The sequence below is a fragment of the Dermochelys coriacea genome, chromosome 6 (assembly GCF_009764565.3).
Source record: "Dermochelys coriacea isolate rDerCor1 chromosome 6, rDerCor1.pri.v4, whole genome shotgun sequence".
Taxonomy (NCBI): domain Eukaryota; kingdom Metazoa; phylum Chordata; order Testudines; family Dermochelyidae; genus Dermochelys; species Dermochelys coriacea.
Window position 1 is genome coordinate 10,309,981 of NC_050073.1, and position 22,108 is coordinate 10,332,088.

A 22,108-nucleotide genomic window follows, 5' to 3' on the forward strand; every position below is an offset into this window, starting at 1 on the left:
GTGGAAAAGTTGAACTCGAGACGAAGTTTGCCGAGCTCATGCAGTCCTCCCGCAGTGATAGGGCCCAGTTGAATGCACGGAGGCAAACAATTGCGGAGTCGCGTAAAGCGTTACATGAATACAAAGAGAGGAGGGATGTGGGTGATGAGAGCAGGCAGGATGCTATGGTCAAGTTCGTGGGGGAGCAAACTGACCTGCTCTGCTGTATGGTGGATCTAATGCGGGAAAGGAAGCAAGACCACAGACTGCCGCTGCAGCCCTTGAATAACCGCCCTCCCTCCTCCCCAAGTTCCATCGCCTCCTCACCCAGATGCCCAAGAACATGGGAGGGGAGGCTACGGGGACCAACACAGTCAACCCCAGGGGATTGCACAAGCAGCAGAAAGCTAGCATATCCTAAATTTTGATTTGGTTTCTGGACTTATCCTTCCCTCCTCCTCCTCCACCCACCTAACCCAATACCCCCCTCTAGCTTCTGATTTCTCTCAATGTTTTGTGCAACAAATAATAAAGAACATTTTTTAAACAACGGTGACTTTATTTCCTTTCATATATATATATATATATATACATACACACGGGGGTGGGTAACTTTAAGAGAAACAACCGCAACTCTCACACCATACCCTGGCCGCACATGAAACTGGCTTTCAAAGCTTCTCTGATGTGCAGCGTGCCCTGCTGCGCTCTTCTAATCGCCCTGTTGTCTGGCTGTGTGAAACTGGCCACCAGGCAAGTTGCCTCAACCTCCCACCCCACCATAAATGTCTCCCCCTTACTCTCACAGATATTGTGGAGCACACAACAAGCAGCAATTACAATTGGAATATTGGTTGTGCTGAGATCTAACCGAGTCAGTAAACTGCGCCAGCACACTTTCTAACGTCCAAATGCACATTCTACCCCCATTCTGCACTTGCTCAGCCTAGAGTTGAACTGCTCCTTACTACTGTCCAGGGTGCCTGTGTACGGCTTCATGAGCCATGGCATTAAGGGGTAGGCTGCGTCCCTGAGGATAATTATAGGCATTTCAACATCCCAAGAGTAATTTTCTGGTCTGGGAAGTAAGTTCCTTCCTGCAGCTGTTCAAACAGACCAGAGTTCCTGAAGGTGCAAGCGTAATGCACCTTTCTCGGCCATCCCACGTTGATGTCGGTGAAACATCCCTTGTGATCCACCAGTGCTTGCAGAACCATGGAAAAGTACCCCTTGCAGTTTATGGACTGGGCGCCCCGGTGTTCCGGGGCCAAGATGGGGATTTGTGTTCCGTCTGTCGCCCGCCACGCTTAGGGAACCCCAGCGCATTAAAGCCATCCATGATGGTCTGCACGTTTCCCAAAGTCACTACTCTTGATAGCAGCTGGTCAATGATTGCATTGGCTACTTGCAACACAGCAGCCCCATAGTAGATTTCCCCACTCCAAACTGATTCCCGACTGACCCGTAGCTGTGGGGCGTTGCAAGCTTCCACAGGGCAATGGCCACTCGCTTCGAGGAAAGTGATCAGGAACAGTCAGCATGGATTCACCAAGGGCAAGTCATGCCTGACTAATCTAATTGCCTTCTACGATGAGACAAGTGGCTCTGTGGATGAGGGGAAAGCAGTGGATGTGTTGTTCCTTGATGTTAGCAAAGCTTTTGACCCGGTCTCCCACAGTATTCTTGCCAGCAAGTTAAAGAAGTATGGGCTGGATGAATGGACTATAAGGCGGATAGAAAGTTGGCTAGATTGTTGGGCTCAACGGGTAGTGATCAATGGCTCCATGTCTAGTTGGCAGCTGGTATCAAGTGGAGTGCCCCAAGGGTCGGTCCTTGGGCCGGTTTTGTTCAATATCTTCATAAATGATCTGGAGGATGGTGTGGATTGCACCCTCAGCAAGTTTGCAGATGACTAAACTGGGAGGAGAGGTTGATACGCTGGAGGGTAGGGATAGGATACAGAGGGCCCTGGACAAATTAGAGGATTGGGCCAAAAGAAATCTGATGAGGTTCAAGAAGGACAAGTGCAGAGTCCTGCACTTAGGATGGAAGAATCCCATGCACCGCTACAGACTGCGGGAACTGTGAGCGAGCTACTCACCGTGCACCGCTCCGACATTCGATGCTAGCATGGTAACGTGGACGCATATTCACGCGCTTTAGTGGGGACACAGAAGACCGAACGTATAAAATAGCTTCCGAAAATTTGAATAGAATAATTTTGAAATAATTTTGTACTGTGGACGTACTGAGGGTTAGCAGTGCCATGAGAAAAAGACAGAGGGAGCCTAGGAAAGTCACCAGCCAAGAGAAGCTCAAGAGGCCCAAGCCTATTGAGGTGTCTTTGCGTCCCATCCTCAGGTTTCACATAGCTCAGGCTGAGGCCTGCCTCGTTCTGTGGAGCTCCATACTTGGCCAGGTTAGGTTTCTTCAAGGCCTGGTATGAGGCCTCCCTGCTTTTTGACTAGTTTCATTCCGAACTTGGACTCTGCACAGGCCACCAGGGCTAACCCCCTTAATCTTATTTGAAAAGAGCTATAAAATCATTAACAATCATGGGCCTCAGTTCCACATCTCAGCAGAACAGTGGCACCTCCATCAGCCCCTGGCACCATGCCAGAGCCCTGTTTCAACACGGACTCAGAAAGAACGCAGTGACTCCAAGTGAATTAACACCACTGTTTCCTGGACCTCCTGGGTTTTGCCCACAGATCCCCCTACTCGGCACTGAGCAGGCCTGATCCGTCCAAAGGTATGACATGTAATGTTACACTAGCAGAGCTGTGGGGGAGGCGTGTTTGGCAGCTGCTAGCATCAGGCTCAGGGCCCCATTCTCCATTCCCCAGTCACAGGAGCAGTTTCTCTAAATACCTTGCCTGCCGCAAAGATAAAGCATCTTTGAATAAGTTTATATCCCTCCACCGATGCCCCTCCGCCCCAGTGTTCACAACACAACAGGGAAGTGGGGAAGAAGCAGAGACAGAGTTACCAACTCTCATCAGGTTATTGTGAGTGATGCAATACGTTGTGCTTTTCTTGAAGCTCCAGCTTTCCAGGAGATGGGGCTTGAAATAAAACATCAGTTACCATGGGACTTTTCACCCTGAGCTTTGCACTTTTCACCCGGTCCCTCCCCAGCAGCAGGCAGCTCCCCAGGTGCTGCCTCTCTGCTCATCTGATTCACACCCCGCCCCTTCCACACCACTCACCCTAGAAAGCCCCAGTCCCACAACCTCCCCATTGATGAGAAGTGGCTGCTGAGCAGGGCTTCTTTCTTAGCACTTTCAGCCATGGGGCTGAGCTGTAGGTATTTTGTGGGACTGGGGCTGCTCTGGTCCCTAAGGATAGCCCTTGGGCAGGGGGACTTCCACAGGGTCAGCTTCTCTGTCTTGCAACATGAGTATGATTGTGGAGACTATGGGATGCAGCTGCTGGTCTTTCCCAGCCAGGGCCGCACCGTCCGCTTCAAAGTTGTGGGTAAGTAGCTGCCTGGCTGCTTCTTAAGAAAGCTGAGAAGCCTCCTCGTTGTCTGTCCTCTTAGACATGCAGGAGGGTTTTATGGGTCTCCTGTGGAAACCTCTTACTTCTACAGTATGTAATGAGAACTTTAGGAAGGGAAAAAGAAGGTCCTACTCTAGTGCTTCTTGGTGGCCTGGCTGTTACCCTCAAATGTTGAGAACCCTGGTCTCCTGAAGTGAGAGTCTGTGGTTTCTGTCCCCTGGAGAAAAGACTGGAGTTAGGCCTAACAGTTGAATCCAGGTAGCTAAGTTTTCCTCACAACAGCCTGCTGACCGTGACCCAAAAAATAGCAAAGGGTAAATCGGGAATCATGCTGGGGGGGGGGGGAGACTGTAAAAGGACATAGCAAAATGTGGCTGGGTATCCCAAGCTCTGGTGTAACTCAGCCCTCTGAGCTCCAGACACCTGAATCCTGTGGCCTCTGTGGGCCTCACCTCACTGTTGTCGTGACCTAGTGTGGCATGGCCTGGCCTGGCCTGGCTAGGCCACTCTGAGCACTCCTGGCTGTAGGTCCGACTTGGTAAATGAGGGCCGTCCTGTACCTTTGGAGCTGCTTACCACCATGCTAAACTCCACTAAACTGAAGGATGTGACAAACCACGGTCACTGTTCCAAACATGGCTACCTGGCTAAGCTTCATCAAGGGCTTTAACTCTTCCTTACCCATGACCTGTATGACTCTCTCCACAGATGAGTTTGGGACACCCTTTGAAGTTACCAACTGCTCCATTTGTCTCCATTGGGTCACATCTGGTGAGCAAGGAGTGATGATCTTCTCGGCTGGCTACAATGGCTGCCATGTCCATAAGAAGGTGAGGGGGGTTGGCGCGCCTCACCCCAGTGTACCTGAGCAACTACAGAAGCTGTAGATGGGTCCATACCTGCTGTCACAGCAGCCTGTGCAGCTGGGGAGTGCTGTGCTTAGTGCCTACAGAGAGTCTGTTATGCCACAATACTGATTCACTGGTGTCTCTTTATTGCAGGATGGGCGTAACCAGCTGCAGGTCCGAGTGGAGGAACTGCTGAGCACCAGGGCCATTGCTGCCACCTATGATGTGAACATGACCTGCCCCAAGCCCACTGAACGTGACTTCTCCCCAGAGGAGACCATGCGCTACATGCCGCAGCCGGGCCTGGTGCGCCCGGTGCCCCAGCCGCAGCCGGGCCTGGTGCGCCCGGTGCCCCAGCCGCAGCCGGGCCTGGTGCGCCCGGTGCCCCAGCCGCAGCCGGGCCTGGTGCGCCCGGTGCCCCAGCCGCAGCCGGGCCTGGTGCGCCCGGTGCCCCAGCCGCAGCCGGGCCTGGTGCGCCCGGTGCCCCAGCCGCAGCCGGGCCTGGTGCGCCCGGTGCCCCACATCTCTCCTCCACCAAGCAACATAGGTGTGTCAGAGGTCACAGACTCCCCAACTGTTCTGAGTGCATGTGGGTCCCCTCTAATGGAAGGTTTCATGGTCCACTTCTGACCCCTGTGTTGGTCTACAGGGGAGCTGAACCTTGTCCCCTGCTTGTGGCTGCCATGTTCGAGCTGGTGTTGACAGTGTTGTAATCCATGATCAAAAATGAGATTCGTTTAGAAATCATGCTGTTCGCCCCCAGTTTATTTGAAGAGGGAGGGGTGGCTATTTGCCTTCTGGTTTTCCAAAGCTTTAGAGGGAAAGCACTTGCTTTCCAAGTCTGAGCTTCTTTGGGGCAAAATCCAGTCGCACATCCACCAATGTGTCCTTGCCATTGGCTGCTCAGAGGGGTTTCCCCTGTTCCTCCACTATCCCAGGGTTTGGGATCTGATGTTGTTTCCCTTCAGATCTCACCGCCACATCTGCTTGCAATCTGTCTCCTTCTCCCCATGCGTCTCACGCAGGCTCTCCACAGCTCTTAGTCCCTCTGCGCTCTTAGAGTCCTGTCTAGCCCTTCCCCTAAACCAGAGTGGCAGCCACTTTGCCTGTAGGTACAGCTTCAGTCTCATTAAAGAAATTCACAGCCATGTTTATGAGGGGCACTTTCCTCTGATCGGCTATGGGGAAATGGTGGCCATCCTGCTAGCTTCTGCCCCATTAGCAGTAAAGGGAGATAGTGACTTTAATAAAGGAAAAATTCCTAGAGTAGGCGTCTGATCACCATTTCATAAGATGGCTAGAAAAACCCACCCCAGAACTGCTAACTGTGATAAATGGGAGTGGACCACACTGCTGGCTGTGTGGAGGGGGCTGTAGGGTGTGGGTGGGGGCTCTGCTCTGACGCAGCAGCAGATCAGGAGCCTGAATTTCCATGTGAAACTTTAAGCCTGGTATCGGGCTTAATGCTAAGAAGGGCAACGTGCTACATCTGGAGGACGGGGGTGGGGATTTGAGCACAATGCTGTCTGAGGTGGTATGTGGTTGGAGGTTATGGTTGTGGGGGCAGGGTGAGCTGGGATGGAGGACCACGGTGGGAGCTCTTGCAGCCCTTTGGGGAAGGGCAAGAGGGTTGGACTGGTGTTGAGGTCGGCCACTTGTCCAGAGGTCACTACAGATATTCAAAAGCCTCTGGGGAAGGGTCTCTTGTGATCCCTTCAGAGGATCTCTAGCTCTCTTTAATCCACACCCTGCTGTTCCAGGTGCCCATCTCACAGAGGAGCAGTGCCGTGTGGTGGCTGGGAAGATTCCCTGTGCAGATGCCCCAGGCCAAGCTGCTTGCTTCCAGGCTGGCTGCTGTTATGATGAGACTGACCTCACTACCCCCTGCTACTATGGCAACACAGGTAGGAGACCTGCCCTCCTGTCAGCTTATGGAGCCTTTTGCCATCTCTGTCCTGGGAAGCTTGGTGAGACGCCATAGCTCTCAGATGAGTTTGGTCACTACCTACTAGCATAGTGAAGTAGCCTTGGATACAATGTCTTTGTATCTCTCTCTCTAGGCTGCAGCTGGCATCAGTTGTGTGCAAAGGGATTCCTTCCTACATCACGGTCTCTCCTCAGCTGCCCAATGCCTGGCAGATCTTGAGAGCAAACACTAAATGTGTGGTGGCAGAGGAAGAACCATCAGACGGTACAGGCTGGTGCTCCATCATCGGATCGATGGATAACTCTGCCGGCTTGTCTTGTTCCTCCACAACATGAGCTGCAATCATGCTGTGTCAGGCAAACCCACTTACCCCCCTGGGGCTTCATTTGATAGATTCCAAAGCCAGAAGGGACCATTGTGATCATTAGTCTGATTTCCTATATAACACAAGCTATAGAATTTCCCTGAAATAACTCCTAGAGCAGATCTCTTGGCAGACATCCAGTCTTGCCTTATCAGTGATGGAGAATCCACCATGACCCTGGGCAAACCATTCCAATGGCTAACTACCCTCGCTCTCCGATCTACACCTTCTTTAAATACTTAACCTTCTCTCTGTCTAAAGAGACAGAATTTGGTCACTACAAGGCCTGGTTTCTAATATTTCTCATGGCTCTTCTCCAATCTATCATCCGTGGTGTGGCATGGAACTCTTGCCCAATTCCTATACCAGGAACATGTATACTTAATCCTGCTCCTTTGTGTTGCAGTCACTGTTCAGTGCCTCCTGGACGGTCACTTTGTTCTGGTGGTCTCCAGGGACGTGTCTGATCACCCCATCATCCTGGAGAGTGTCCGGCTAGCCTATGCCCAGGCAGGGTGTGACCCCATCAGGATGACTGAGGCTTTTGTGATCTTCCGCTTCCCCCTCATGCAGTGCGGCACCACAGTCCAGGTGAGGGGACACCCACGGGAAGCCAGGGTGAGTGCTCTGCTCAGGGTCTTGGGGGACTAACCTGCCCCATGTCTCCACTCTTCCAGGTGATCCATGACAAACTGATCTATGAGAACCAGCTGATCTCTGGCATCGACATCCGGACTGGGCCAGACGGCTCCATCACCCGGGACAGCACCTTCATGTAAGTTGGCCTGCTCTATTGACTAGCAAGGAAGTGATGGTGAGCAGTCTTCAGCCCTTCCACAGTGCAAGCGTGAGGCCAGATACTTCCCCTGGCAAAGATCCGATCCATCAATCTCTTTCGACAGCCTCTCCTGAGCACCAAAGGACTTGGGGGATGTTCTACAGGTATGGATTCCCTGCAGTCGGGGACATCCCCTTTTCTGAGTGTGGGGCAATGCACCTGATCCCTAATGGGGCATGGGGCAAAAATCTTGCTTTGTGAAGGGAAGGACACTCTGTGCAGCTGACTGTCTCATCAAATGCCAACATTGGTCAGCCTCACCTCAGTCCCTGGAAAAATCCTGCAGCAGGTCATCAAGGAATCCGTTTTGAAGCACTTGGAGGAGAGGAAGGTGATCGGGACCAGCCAAAATGGATTCGCCAAGGGCAAGTCATGCCTGACCAACCGGATTGCTTTCTATGATGAGAGCTGGCTCTGTGGATATGATATACCTTGACTCTAACAAAGTTTGATACAGTCTCCCACAGTAGTCTCGCCATTCATCCAGCCCATACTACTTTAACTTGCTGGCAAAAGGTGGATCGAAAGCTGGCTAGATCGTCAAGCTCAACGGGTAGTGATCAACAGCTCTGTCTAGTTGGCAGCTGGTATCAAGCGGCATGCCCCAGGGGTCGGTCCTGGGGCTGGTTTTGTTCGTCATTAATGATCTGGATGATGGGATGGCTTACACCCTCACAAGTTAATGGATGACACTAGGTTGGGGGGAGAGGTAGATAGGGTCCAGAGTGACCTAGGAAAAATTGAAAATTGGGCTAAAAGAAATCCGAGGTTCGATCAGGACCAGTGCAGAGTCCTGCACTTAGGAGGGAAGAATCCCATTCCCTGGTACAGGCTGGGGACCGACTGGCTAAGCAGCAGTTCCCCAGACAAGGACCTGGGGATTACAGTGGACGAGAAGCTGGCTACGAATCAACAGTGGGCCCTTGTTCCCAAGAAAGCTACTACTATATTGGGCTGCATTAGTAGGAGCACTGCCAGCAGATGGAGGGTAGTGACGATTCCCCTCTATTCAGCACTAGGGAGGCCCATCTGGAGTACTGTGTCCAGCTTTGGTCCCCCCACTACAGAAAGGATGTGGAAAAATTGGAGAGAGTCCAGCAGAGGGCAACAAAAATGATTAGGGGGCTAGGGCACGTGACTCATGAGGAGAGGCTGAGGGAACTGGGCTTGTTTAGTCCGCAGAAGAGACGAGTGTGGGGGGGGATTTGATAGCAGCCTTCAACTACCTGAAGGGGTTCCAAGGAGGATGGAGCTAGGCCGTTCTCAGTGGTGGCAGATGACCGAACAAGGAGCAATGGTCTCAAGCTGCAGTGGGGGAGGTCGAGGTTGGCTACTGGGGGGTGGGATGGGACTATTTCACTAGGAGGGTGGTGAAGCACTGGAATGCTCACCTAGGGAGGTGGCAGAATCTCCATCCTTAGAGGTTCTGAATACCTGGCTTGACCAAGCCCTGGCTGGGATGATTTAGTTGGGGTTGGTCCTGCTTTGAGCAGCGGGTGGGACTAGCTCTTCCAATCCTCATCTTATGATTCTACATGCCACTTGCTATGTGATCTCCAATGATGACAAGTAGGCACAGCCAGTCTGACCTGAGAAGGCCTCCACCTGGATAACTCACTACAGGGTTGGTGGAAAGAGAGCTTGGATAACAGTTGGTGGCAAACTTGAGAATGCTGCCAAGAGAGATGTGACAACAAGTGAGCAAAAAAGAAAAGGAGTACTTGTGGCACCTTGGAGACTAACAAATTTATTAGAGCATAAGCTTTCGTGAGCTACAGCTCACTTCACCGGATGCGTTTGGTGGAAAATACAGTGGGGAGATCTATTTATATATACACACAGAGAGAGAGAGAGAACGTGAAACAATGGGTTTTATCATACACACTGTAAGGAGAGTGATGACTTAAGATGAGCTATTACCGGGGGCGGGGGGAAGGAGGAAAATCTTTTGTAGTGATGATCAAGGTGGGCCATTTCCAGCAGTTAACAAGAACGTCTGAGAAACAGTGGAGGGTGGGGTGGGGAGAGAAATAACATGGGGAAATGACTCATCCTCTCCCAGTCTCTATTCAAGCCTAAGTTGATTTTATCCAGTTTGCAAATTAATTCCAATTCAGCAGTCTCTCGTTGGAGTCTGGTTTTATGTTGTTGAAGGATCGCCACTCTCAGGTCTGTAATCATGTGACCAGAGAGATTGAAGTGTTCTCCGACTGGTTTTTGAATGTTCTAATTCTTGACGTTCGATTTGGGTCCGTTTAGTCTTTTACGTAGAGACTGTCCAGTTTGACCAATGTACATGGCAGGGGCATTGCTGGCACATGATGGCATATATCCCATTGGTAGATGCGCAGGTGAACGAGCCTCTGATAGTGTGGCTGATGTGATTAGGCCCTGTGATGGTGTCCCCTGAATAGATATGTGGACAGAGTTGGCAACGGGCTTTGTTGCAAGGATAGGTTCCTGGGTTAGTGGTTCTGTTGTGTGGTGTGTGGTTGCTGGTGAATATTTGCTTCAGGTTGGGGGGCTGTCCTGGACTGGCACAGGACAGGACTGGCCTGTCTCCCAAGGTCTGAGAGTGATGGGTCGTCCTTCAGGATAAGTTGTAGATCCTTGATGATGCGTTGGAGAGGTTTTAGTTGGGGGCTGAAGGTGATGGCTAGTGGCCTTCTGTTGTTTTCTTTGTTGGGCCTGTCGTGTAGTAGGTGACTTCTGGGCACTCTTCTGGCTCTGTCAATCTGTTTCTTCACTTGTAAGAATGCATGATGGAGATCTTGTAGGTGTTTGTCTCTGTCTGAGGGGTTGGAGCAAATGCGGTTATATCGTAGAGCTTGGCTGTAGACAGTGGATCGTGTGGTGTGATCTGGATGAAAGCTGGAGGCATGTAGGTAGGAATAGCGGTCAGTAGGTTTCCGATATAGGGTGGTGTTTATGTGACCATCGCTTATTAGCACTGTAGTGTCCAGGAAGTGGATCTCTTGTGTGGACTGGTCCAGGCTGAGGTTGATGGTGGGATGGAAATTGTTGAAATTCTGGTGGAATTCCTCAAGGGCTTCTTTTCCATGGGTCCAGATGATGAAGACGTCATCAATGTAGCGCAAGTAGAGTAGGGGCATTGGGGGACGAGAGCTGAGGAAGCGTTGTTCTAAGTCAGCCATAAAAAAGTTGGCCTACTGTGGGGCCATGTGGGTACCCATAGCAGTACCGCTGATTTGAAGGTATACATGGTCCCCAAATGTGAAATAGTTATGGGTGAGGACCAAGTTCGGCCACCAGGTTAGCTGTGACATTATCGGGGATACTGTTCCTGATGGCTTGCAGTCCGTCTTTGTGTGGCATGCTGGTGTAGAGGGCTTCCACATCCATAGTGGCTAGGATGGTGTTTTTAGGAAGATCACCGATGGATTGTAGCTTCCTCAGGAAGTCAGTGGTGTCTCGAAGATAGCTGGGAGGGCTGGTAGCGTAGGGCCTGAGGAGGGAGTCTACATAGCCAGACAATCCTGCTGTCAGGGTGCCAATGCCTGAGATGATGGGGCGTCCAGGATTTCCAGGTTAGACTACCCCAGGTTGGAGTTCCAGGGCTGTGTCTGTGTAGATTTGTTCTTGTGCTTTTTCAGGGAGTTTCTTGAGCAAATGCTGTAGTTTCTTTTGGTAACCCTCAGTGGGATCAGAGGGTAATGGCTTGTAGAAAACGGTGTTGGAGAGCTGCCTAGTAGCCTCTTGTTCATATTCCGACCTGTCATGATGATGACGACGACAGCACCTCCTTTGTCAGCCTTTATGATTATGATGTCAAAGTTGTTTCTGAGGCTGTGGATGGCATTGTGTTCTGCATGGCTGAGGTTATGGGGCAAGTGATGCTGCTTTTCCACAATTTCAGCCCGTGCACGTCGGCGGAAGCACTCTATGGAGAAGTCCAGTCTGTTGTTTCGACCTTCAGGAGGAGTCCACCCAGAATCCTTCTTTTTGTAGCGTTGGTAGGAAGGTCCTTGTGGGTTAATACGTTGGTTAGAGGTGTGTTGGAAATATTCCTTGAGTCGGAGACGTCAAAAATAGGATTCTAGGTCACCACAGAACTGTATCGTGTTCGTGGGGGTGGAGGGGCAAAAGGAGAGGCCCCGAGATAGGACAGATTCTTCTGCTGGGCTAAGAGTATAGTTGGACAGATGAACAATATTGCTGGGTGGGATAAGGGAACCTCTGTTGTGGCCCCTTGTGGCATGTAGTAGTTTCAAGAGTTTAGTGTCCTGCTTCTCTACAAGAGAAAAAGGACAAGTGTGTTGTAGATGGCTTGTCTACTTTTTGTAAAGTCCAGCCATGAGGAAGTTTGTGTGGAAGGTTGGCTCTTATGAGAGTATCCCGTTTTGAGAGCTCATTCGTAATCTTTCCCTGTTTGCTGTAGAGGATGTTGACCAGGTGGTTCCGCAGTTTCTTTGAGAGTGTGTGGCACAAGCTGTTGGCATAGTCTGTGTGGTATGCAGATTGTAATGGATTTTTTTCCCTTCAGTCCTCTTGGTATGTTGTCCATCTCTTTGCATTTGGAGAGGAAGATGTCTGTCTGTATCTGTACAAGCTTTTTGTCATGAAGTTGATAGATTTCCACTCCATACGGCTAAATTCAGTCTCCTTACTCTCCTTACAGTGTGTATGATCTCTGTGTGTATAAATGTCCCCACTGTATTTTCCACCGAATGCATCCGATGAAGTGAGCTGTAGCTCACGAAAGCTTATGCTCAAATAAATTTGTTAGCCTCTAAGGTGCCACAAGTACTCCTTTTCTTTTTGTGAATACAGACTAACACGGCTGCTACTCTGAAACCTGTTACAAGTGAGCAGGTGCTTCTAGCCTGTCTGAGAAGGCCCCCCTGTGGCCGTGTTCAGGCACTCCTGCTGAGTCCCTGCGTTGTAGGGCAGAACATCTGAGATGCTAAAAGGGTTGATACGCTCGCATCCTTGGATGTCTCCCATCCAAACACTGATGGGGCCTGACCCTGCTTGTCTCAAGCACTAATAAGGTCACTATCAGAAACAGCGTGGCCTCAATCTGAATTCACAGAGCATCAGCCCCTGTCTCCTCCCTCTGCTCTCTCCTGTGCAGCCTCCATGCTCGCTGCATCTACAATGCCAGTGACTTTCTGCCAGTCCAGGTCGAGGTCTTCTTGCCCCCCACACCTGCTCCAGTCACCCAGGCAGGACCCCTCCGGCTTGAGCTGCGCATCGCCACAGGTAGGTGACCCCTCACTCCAGCACTGAGATCCCATCCCCCTGAAGGACCACAGGTGTCTCAGCTCTGCTCTCCTCCTGCCCTCTCCCCCACAGACCTGAGCTACAGATCCTATCTCGCGGAGAGAGACTACCCTGTGGTGAAGGTGCTCAGGGACCCTGTCTACATGGAGGTTCGCATCCTGCAGAGAACAGACCCATCCCTGGTTCTCGTTCTGCACCAGTGCTGGGCCACCCCAAGCGCTAACCCCCTGCAGCAGCCGCAGTGGCCCATCCTGGTGGACGGGTGAGTGGCTGGGTTGGAGGGGGAGCATGGCTTGGGGAGGAGGAAGGCAGTTTCCTTGGTCCACCATTCTCTCATGCCTTGCTCCCAGGTGCCCGTTCCTGGGAGACAACTACAGAACCCAGCTTGTGCCCGTGGGCCCTGCCTCATCAGAGCTGCCCTTCCCGACTCACCACCAGCGCTTCGTCCTCTCCACCTTTGCCTTTGTGGACTCCGCTTCCCCAGTGGTGCTTGTCGGAGAGGTGAGAAGGGGCCTGCATATAAAGGGGGTGAGGAGGGGGACGTCGGAGTGCAGGGGCAGGAGCTCCTATTTTAGTCAGGTTCTGACCTTCAAATTGTCTCTGCTGAGGCGCTGCACGTGCACAACCAAACGGATGGCTGTGGATCTACTTCCTGGCTCCTAGCAGCACTGGCCAGTCACTCACTAACTCTATTCTCACTTATGTGGATTTTAGGTGTACATTTACTGTAGCGCCTCTGCTTGCTACCCCTCCCGGCTGGAGCCCTGCAGGACCATGTGCCCATCAGGAGCTGCCACAAGTAAGTGAGAGTGGCTTCATCCGGACACCAGTGGTCTGAAATCCATGTGGGTTTCTACAAGCTCCCCTCCCAAATACCAGAGGACTCGTAGTGAACAGAGATCTGCCTGTCCTGCTATATCAGAGGTGGGCGAAATACAGCCCGCAGGACCATTGTGCCCGGCCCCTGAGTTCCCGGCCGGGGAGGCTAGCCCCCGGCCACTCCCGTACTGTCCCTCTCCCTCGCAGCCTCAGCACGCCTCCAGCACTCTGCTCCAGTAGGGCTGTGAGCTCCCGCTGCTCTGAGCAGCATCATAAGGGGGTTGGGATTTGATAAGGGGCTGAGGGTCCTGGGGGGCACAGGGGCTGGTTGGATTGGGCAGAGGCTCAGGGGGCAGTCGGGGCATTGGATCCCCCATCTGAGTCCGGTGGGGGCTGTCGGGGAGCAGCGGGTTGGATAGGGGTGTGGTCCCAGGGGGCAGTTAGGGGCAGGGGTCCTGGGAGGGGGCAGTCAGGAGACAAGGAGTTGGGGGCGGGGGGGGGGGTTCTGAGGTGGGCAGTCGGGGGCAGGAAGTGGGAGGGAGCCAGGCTGTCTGGGGAGGCACAGCCTTCGCTACCTGGCCCTCCATATAGTTTTGCAATGCTAATATTGGCCTCAGGCCAAAAGGTTTGCCCAGCCCTGTGCTATATACTGACTGGAAGGAGTTCATCCCAGCTCCTTATGTACCTCTACCATGTACTGTAGCACTAGCTAGGGTATGATGGGCTAACGCTAAGAGGTAAATGGCCTAATCTCCTACACCTGCCCTATATAGGAGACCATACTAGAAATTGCCTCTGGAGAGTGGAGTGTCTGCTACTCCTGATGATGAAATGGCCTTTCTTCCCATCTTCTCCCACGCTTCAAATAAGCAATTCATGAAGATCTAATACCTGGTACCACAACCTGTCAGGAGGCCTGTAAGGGCTCATGGCTGAGTCCATGGTGACGCTGCATTTCATCACATGATGCACACTCGCAACCAGAGGGCCCTGGATGGACAGCTCCCTAACTCTCCATTCCATCTCCCAGGAGGCCGCCGGTTTCTGGATATTGACAATGGGACAGGAGAGCCCCAGGACCTGGTGAGTTCTCATGGCCCTGTGATCTTCCAGGAGAGCCCAGAGCCGTGGAGAGAACACGTCTATGAGAACAAGGGTGAGTTTTCTGTTAACCCCTCGTAGGACAACTGACATCTTGCTGTATTCCAGATTACTGTGCAAGTCAATGCTGTCTAGGGGGTTCTAATATAAATGTTCATGGGGGGGCTACATGCAGAAGTCACTCCTTGACGATCCATATGTAAGCTAATGCTGGCTAACACCACCCCTGTGAGTGCTTCCTATGAGTGGGCCAATGTTGGGTTATTTCCTTATTCTTTGGACATTCATAGGATGTCTCAAACCAGCCAACTTGGGGGGGGGGGGGGGACGACACTTTAGCACCTCAATGGTGATTTGTATGCCCTGAGCCTCCATGGCACTCAATGCACTGGGGCTAGCATTGCCTCAGCCATCCAATAGAGGGCAATCAATGGGATGGTGGTGCTGACTCACAATCTAAAAAGTGAGTTGACAATTCAAGTATCTTTCTGATGAAGGCTGGCCTAAGCGGTAGGGGGAGCACTACCGGGGCAGGGAAGTCCAGGTGTCGTCTCCACACTTTAGACCCTCCACAAATCTGGAGTGTCTTAACCTCCCCTCCTCCTCCTCCTCCAGACCCTGTCTCGAGACTGGACCTGACCCTGATGCTTCTGGCCATGCTCTCACTGGTGGCTGTGGTTTCTCTCGTTACTGTGACACTACTCTGTAGGAGAAGCAACTGGATGGCAAGGTCCCAAATCTTCCAAGGCAAATGACTGTGAAATGGGGGGGGGGGGCAGAAATAAAGTCTCTGGACTGCTCTAATGTCTTGTGGTAGCATGTGTCCCTCTGGGGGAGGGAACAGCAGTTGCTGAGGCCAGGGGTCCACTACTGGCCTTGTAGCTTTTCCCCATTCAGCAGCAGAACAGACCTCTCTGCAGGGATAGACACCAGAATAGGATGTGGCATAGAGGACAGGAAGAAGACTGCAAGCTAGCACTAGACAAGGTAAATCAAGTGACGTTGTCTTGTCTCCTGGGGCCCTATGGGGGGGAGGGGTAGCCAGTCAGCCGAACTAGAGACTTTTTGGCTAATTTTCCTGTGAAGAGCTAGATTCTAACTCCACTGGGCACACAGTAAGAACTACTGGTTCTTGCCAATCTACCGTGAAGTCCATGTGAGCAAGCCCGGGGACGAGCCTAAGTCTGGTAACTAGAAACTCTCGTGTCTTCTGTGGGGGCTGTGGCCAGCCCCTAGCTTACAGGGGTGGTGAAGATTTCCCCCTTGTGTTTAGTGACTGGGAAACCTGGTGCTTCAAGACCTTAAGCATCCTGCCTTACAACTTATGGGGGAGATCCCAGCTGTATCTTCTGCTTCTTGACACGTAGGCTATATCTATGGGGCATTCCAAAGTGTGGCTGTAGTGTGCACACACGGACGTAAATGAGCGAGCTTTCATCAAGCGAGTTGCAATAACAGTAGTGGAAGCATGGACTATACAAGACTACCTGGGCCTCTGGGTTGCACTCCCGTGGGTAGCCTGTGCTGCTGTTGCTCTACTGCTTGATCTGGCTAGGCCAAAGCTACCTCGGCTACATCTACACCCTCGCCTCTGTCTACACGGCATTCTACCCTTCTCCATTTGCATTAGTTTCCTTCCATCTCACCTGGGGAAACTACAGCCCTCCAGCTCCTCTCCAAATCCCCTTCCAACAGCTAAAATCTTCTCTCCCACTGCTCCTACCATGTCAACACCCTCCACCTACTGTAGAACCCACAGGGCCAGTCACGCTAACGTGGTGTAACTGTTCTAACCCCTCTACTACTACTATCTTCTAGGGTTGCCTGCTGTGGGACCCGATCCTGCAGACACTGAACGTGCATGTGTAATGACTTCATGCATGCATGCATGGAGTTAAGCACATGCTGAGGGCAGGCCAAGCAACACAAACTTTTCATTAAATGTCAACTTTCATTCTGCAGTAGGCAAAACCAATGCCTCAAAACTCCTCATGGAAAAAGCCGAAAGGCATGTGTATCCTAGAAATGCATGGGCACTCTCCTGAGATCTAGGAGACGTGGTTTGAGTCCCTGCTCTGCCTGACTGGCTACTCCTGCGTCCCAAAATGGAGTGTTGCAAGTCGGAGTCCTGGACTGGAAGAGGATGACAGCAGGGATCATGCTTTTGTTACTCTGTAAAAAGCATTGCCGCATGGCTTGGCACAATAACGAATTGAAGCCTGGTGGCTTACAGGCACAAGGCAACGAATTTGCCATTTGCTAAAATTTCAAGGTAGTATAAAGATCGTGCTGTAGTTGTAAAGGCCTTTGCTTCTGTGCTTAAGTTCTGTACGTGGGGGCTAACGAGGAGAATTTTTGCTGAAAGCTGGGCACTTATCCACTAGAAGCAACGGAGAAAGACTTGGGTGTATTGCTTGATCACAGATTGACTCTGCGATTTCACTGTGCTACAGCTGGGAACAAGGCTAAACCAGTCATGGGATACTCAGGTGAGGTATTTCCAGTAGAGACAGGGAAGTGCTAGTACCATCATACATGGCACTGGTGAGACCTCATCTGGAATACTGTATGCAGTTGTGGTGGTCCCATGTGGAAGATGAATTCCAACTGCACCAGATCTGGAGAAGGGCTACGAGGATGTCCAGAGGAATGGATAACCTCACTTAGGAGAGGAGACTGAAATACTTTCTATTTAGCCTAACCCAAAGAAGGCTGAGGAGAGAGAGTGATGAATGCTCTCTCCAACTGCAGCAGAGGGATAACTATCACAGAGGAATTAACAACATAAGCACCACTGTGGACACAAGAACAAATGGATATAAACTGGCCATAAAGAAGTTTAGGCTCTAGATTAAATAAAAGTTTCTCTCCAGCAGAGGAGTGAGGTTGTGGAGCAACCTTTCAAAGGGGGCGGGGGGCAAAAGCCTAACTGGCTTCAAGACTGAGCTTGATAAGTTTATGGAGGGGATGGTAGGATGAGACTGCCTACAATGGCACATGGCTGATCTGTGACTGCTAGCTGCAAATATCTCCAGGGGCTGGAGACTAGGACACTAGATGGGGAGGGCTCTGAGTTACTATAGAGAATTCTTTCCCCAAGGTATCTAGTTGGTGACCATTTTGGGGATTGGGAAGGAATTTCCCCCATGTCTGAGACCCTGTGGGTGGGGGTTTGCCATCCTCTCCAGCACAGGGCACGGGGTCACTTGCAGGTTTAAACTAATGTAAATGGGGGATTCTGTTTAGTTTTGTCTTTATATTTATTATTTGAGGACATCAGTAACTCAGACAGAGGTCATGGGTCTATTGCAGGAGTGGGTGGGTGAGGTTCTGTAGCCTGTAATGCGTAGGAGGTCAGACTAAATGACCAGGATGGTCCCTTCTGGCCTTAAAGTCTATGAAAGAAGAGAGAGGGGGTTCCCTGAAAGATCAACACTGGCAGCGGACAGCTAACTATAAGGAATAACGCAACACTGGAGATACAAGTTGCATGCAACTGGATGGGTGCCTGTGACTTTCTTTCTACCAGCTAAATGACTGTCTATGCTGATTGCATTGTCACATCTTGCACATGAAAGACTTGGTATCATCTTGGCCCAGAAGTAAGACACATGATTGCCTTAGGGTACCGGAAACAATCCACAGGAATGGTGCAAGCTACAATGTTTGCATCGGGATTGCCAGCACCGATCTGTGCCAGGATACAACAATAGCAATAAGCTGTTTCCTCCAACAACCCAACGGTGTATTTAAATGATGCAAAACTGGGCATCAGTACTGGGTGATGGACAGTGGGGGAGGGGGGCGGGTTATGTGCTTTCCAGGACTGTAGTGATGGAGAGGGGAGCTTAGCTAACCGAACTACCCTGGAGCCAAAAGAATAGGGTGGCAGCAGAAGAACAAGTTTCAGACACAAGGGTGTAACTTCTGTCTTTTTGCTATTGCTGCCTATTAAAATCTTTAAACGGAAAACCCTGGCTATCCCTAATTCTAAAGGTAGGGTGAAGAAGAAGGGAGGCCTGCAGTAGCCTACTGAAAGGCCAGTTCTGAACATGTATAAAATGGCATTGCGTGGGGTTTCTTCCAGACACTGAAGGTGAGGGCTGATTTTCCACTGACAGAAAAGGCCTGCTTCAAAGTCATGGGAATCCTTCCATTGACTTCAGGGGCAGAGACACTAGACAGGAGAGAGTTGGAGGAGAGGATGAAACTTCTCCACTTAGGGGACAAGTGCTGAGTGTGATAGAAAAATGGCCAAATAAAATGTTTCTCCTGCAGAAGTAGAAAGACTTGGCCCTGGTCTACAGTATGCGGTTATTTCCAAAATAACAGTGTTACCTCAAAATAAAACTGGTTCCGTCCACACGACCAAACCAGTTTTTTTGATTGTAAGGGCTCTTTATTCCTATTTCTGTACTCCACCTGGGCAAGTGGAGTAGCACTAAATCGAGATCGTAGTTCCGGGTTACAGGTACTGTGGACGCAATATGACGATATTGGCCTCCAGGAGCGATCCCAGAATGCTCACTTGTGACCGCTCTGGACAACTCTCTGAACTCCGCTGCACTAGGCAGTAAAAGCCCCGGGAACTTTTGAATTTCCTGTTTGGTCACCATCAGCACAGGCGACCATGCAGAGTCCACCATCTCAAGAGACCACGCAGTCCCAGATTCGCAGATGAGCTCCAGCATGGTCCGAACGGGAGATACTGGATCTCACTGCATGTTGGATAGACGAATCTCTTATGGCACAACTAAGTTCCAAAAAAAGGAACGCAAATATGTACGCTAAACTCGGCCATGATGGAAAGAGGCTACTCCAGGGACACAGAACAGTGTCGTACAAAAATCAAGGAGCTGCAAACTGAATTCTGTTGCCCGGCCGCATGTGATGGCTTACTCACACCAAAGTGGCAGGCACTTCAGTATGAGAGGCAAAATGAGACCTTGTACAGAAAGAACATGTGCTGTGTATTATGAATTGCCTGTTTCACTGAGAAAGTGTCCCCTTTGTTCTCTAACTGTGTATCTTTTAAAATACTAACCTCCCTTTTTCTCCTCCTACAGCAGGTGCAAATGGTTCAATGCGGCCCCTATCTACTCTGTCCCCGCGGCTGGTCCAGATTAGAAGGTGGAAAAGTTGAACTCGAGACGAAGTTTGCCGAGCTCATGCAGTCCTCCCGCAGTGATAGGGCCCAGTTGAATGCACGGAGGCAAACAATTGCGGAGTCGCGTAAAGCGTTACATGAATACAAAGAGAGGAGGGACGTGGGTGATGAGAGCAGGCAGGATGCTATGGTCAAGTTCGTGGGGGAGCAAACTGACCTGCTCTGCTGTATGGTGGATCTAATGCGGGAAAGGAAGCAAGACCACAGACTGCCGCTGCAGCCCTTGAATAACCGCCCTCCCTCCTCCCCAAGTTCCATCGCCTCCTCACCCAGATGCCCAAGAACATGGGAGGGGAGGCTACGGGGACCAACACAGTCAACCCCAGGGGATTGCACAAGCAGCAGAAAGCTAGCATATCCTAAATTTTGATTTGGTTTCTGGACTTATCCTTCCCTCCTCCTCCTCCACCCACCTAACCCAATACCCCCCTCTAGCTTCTGATTTCTCTCAATGTTTTGTGCAACAAATAATAAAGAACATTTTTTAAACAACGGTGACTTTATTTCCTTTCATATATATATATATATACATACACACGGGGGTGGGTAACTTTAAGAGAAACAACCGCAACTCTCACACCATACCCTGGCCGCACATGAAACTGGCTTTCAAAGCTTCTCTGATGTGCAGCGTGCCCTGCTGCGCTCTTCTAATCGCCCTGTTGTCTGGCTGTGTGAAACTGGCCACCAGGCAAGTTGCCTCAACCTCCCACCCCACCATAAATGTCTCCCCCTTACTCTCACAGATATTGTGGAGCACACAACAAGCAGCAATTACAATTGGAATATTGGTTGTGCTGAGATCTAACCGAGTCAGTAAACTGCGCCAGCACACTTTCAAACGTCCAAATGCACATTCTACCCCCATTCTGCACTTGCTCAGCCTAGAGTTGAACTGCTCCTTACTACTGTCCAGGGTGCCTGTGTACGGCTTCATGAGCCATGGCATTAAGGGGTAGGCTGCGTCCCTGAGGATAATTATAGGCATTTCAACATCCCCAAGAGTAATTTTCTGGTCTGGGAAGTAAGTTCCTTCCTGCAGCTGTTCAAACAGACCAGAGTTCCTGAAGGTGCAAGCGTAATGCACCTTTCTCGGCCATCCCACGTTGATGTCGGTGAAACATCCCTTGTGATCCACCAGTGCTTGCAGAACCATGGAAAAGTACCCCTTGCAGTTTATGGACTGGGCGCCCCGGTGTTCCGGGGCCAAGATGGGGATTTGTGTTCCGTCTGTCGCCCGCCACGCTTAGGGAACCCCAGCGCATTAAAGCCATCCATGATGGTCTGCACGTTTCCCAAAGTCACTACTCTTGATAGCAGCTGGTCAATGATTGCATTGGCTACTTGCAACACAGCAGCCCCATAGTAGATTTCCCCACTCCAAACTGATTCCCGACTGACCCGTAGCTGTGGGGCGTTGCAAGCTTCCACAGGGCAATGGCCACTCGCTTCGAGGAAAGTGATCAGGAACAGTCAGCATGGATTCACCAAGGGCAAGTCATGCCTGACTAATCTAATTGCCTTCTACGATGAGACAAGTGGCTCTGTGGATGAGGGGAAAGCAGTGGACTGTGTTGTTCCTTGATGTTAGCAAAGCTTTTGACCCGGTCTCCCACAGTATTCTTGCCAGCAAGTTAAAGAAGTATGGGCTGGATGAATGGACTATAAGGTGGATAGAAAGTTGGCTAGATTGTTGGGCTCAACGGGTAGTGATCAATGGCTCCATGTCTAGTTGGCAGCTGGTATCAAGTGGAGTGCCCCAAGGGTCGGTCCTTGGGCCGGTTTTGTTCAATATCTTCATAAATGATCTGGAGGATGGTGTGGATTGCACCCTCAGCAAGTTTGCAGATGACTAAACTGGGAGGAGAGGTTGATACGCTGGAGGGTAGGGATAGGATACAGAGGGCCCTGGACAAATTAGAGGATTGGGCCAAAAGAAATCTGATGAGGTTCAAGAAGGACAAGTGCAGAGTCCTGCACTTAGGATGGAAGAATCCCATGCACCGCTACAGACTGCGGGAACTGTGAGCGAGCTACTCACCGTGCACCGCTCCGACATTCGATGCTAGCATGGTAACGTGGACGCATATTCACGCGCTTTAGTGGGGACACAGAAGACCGAACGTATAAAATAGCTTCCGAAAATTTGAATAGAATAATTTTGAAATAATTTTGTACTGTGGACGTACTGAGGGTTAGCAGTGCCATGAGAAAAAGACAGAGGGAGCCTAGGAAAGTCACCAGCCAAGAGAAGCTCAAGAGGCCCAAGCCTATTGAGGTGTCTTTGCGTCCCATCCTCAGGTTTCACATAGCTCAGGCT

The 22,108-nt window shown here is 51.0% G+C and overlaps 1 protein-coding gene across 1 annotated transcript; it reads left to right on the forward strand.

The window, feature by feature from the left end:
* Positions 1-3,254: 3,254 nt before the first annotated feature.
* Positions 3,255-16,669, forward strand: LOC119857180 (zona pellucida sperm-binding protein 1-like). Its single transcript, XM_038405726.2, has 12 exons — positions 3,255-3,456; positions 4,189-4,310; positions 4,482-4,875; positions 6,089-6,232; positions 7,026-7,210; positions 7,297-7,394; positions 12,553-12,680; positions 12,774-12,963; positions 13,052-13,202; positions 13,416-13,500; positions 14,551-14,676; positions 15,237-16,669. The coding sequence occupies exons 1-12, from the start codon at positions 3,270-3,272 to the stop codon at positions 15,374-15,376; spliced, it is 1,950 nt and encodes a 649-aa protein (XP_038261654.1). The 5' UTR covers positions 3,255-3,269; the 3' UTR covers positions 15,377-16,669.
* The last annotated feature ends 5,439 nt before the right edge of the window (positions 16,670-22,108 follow it).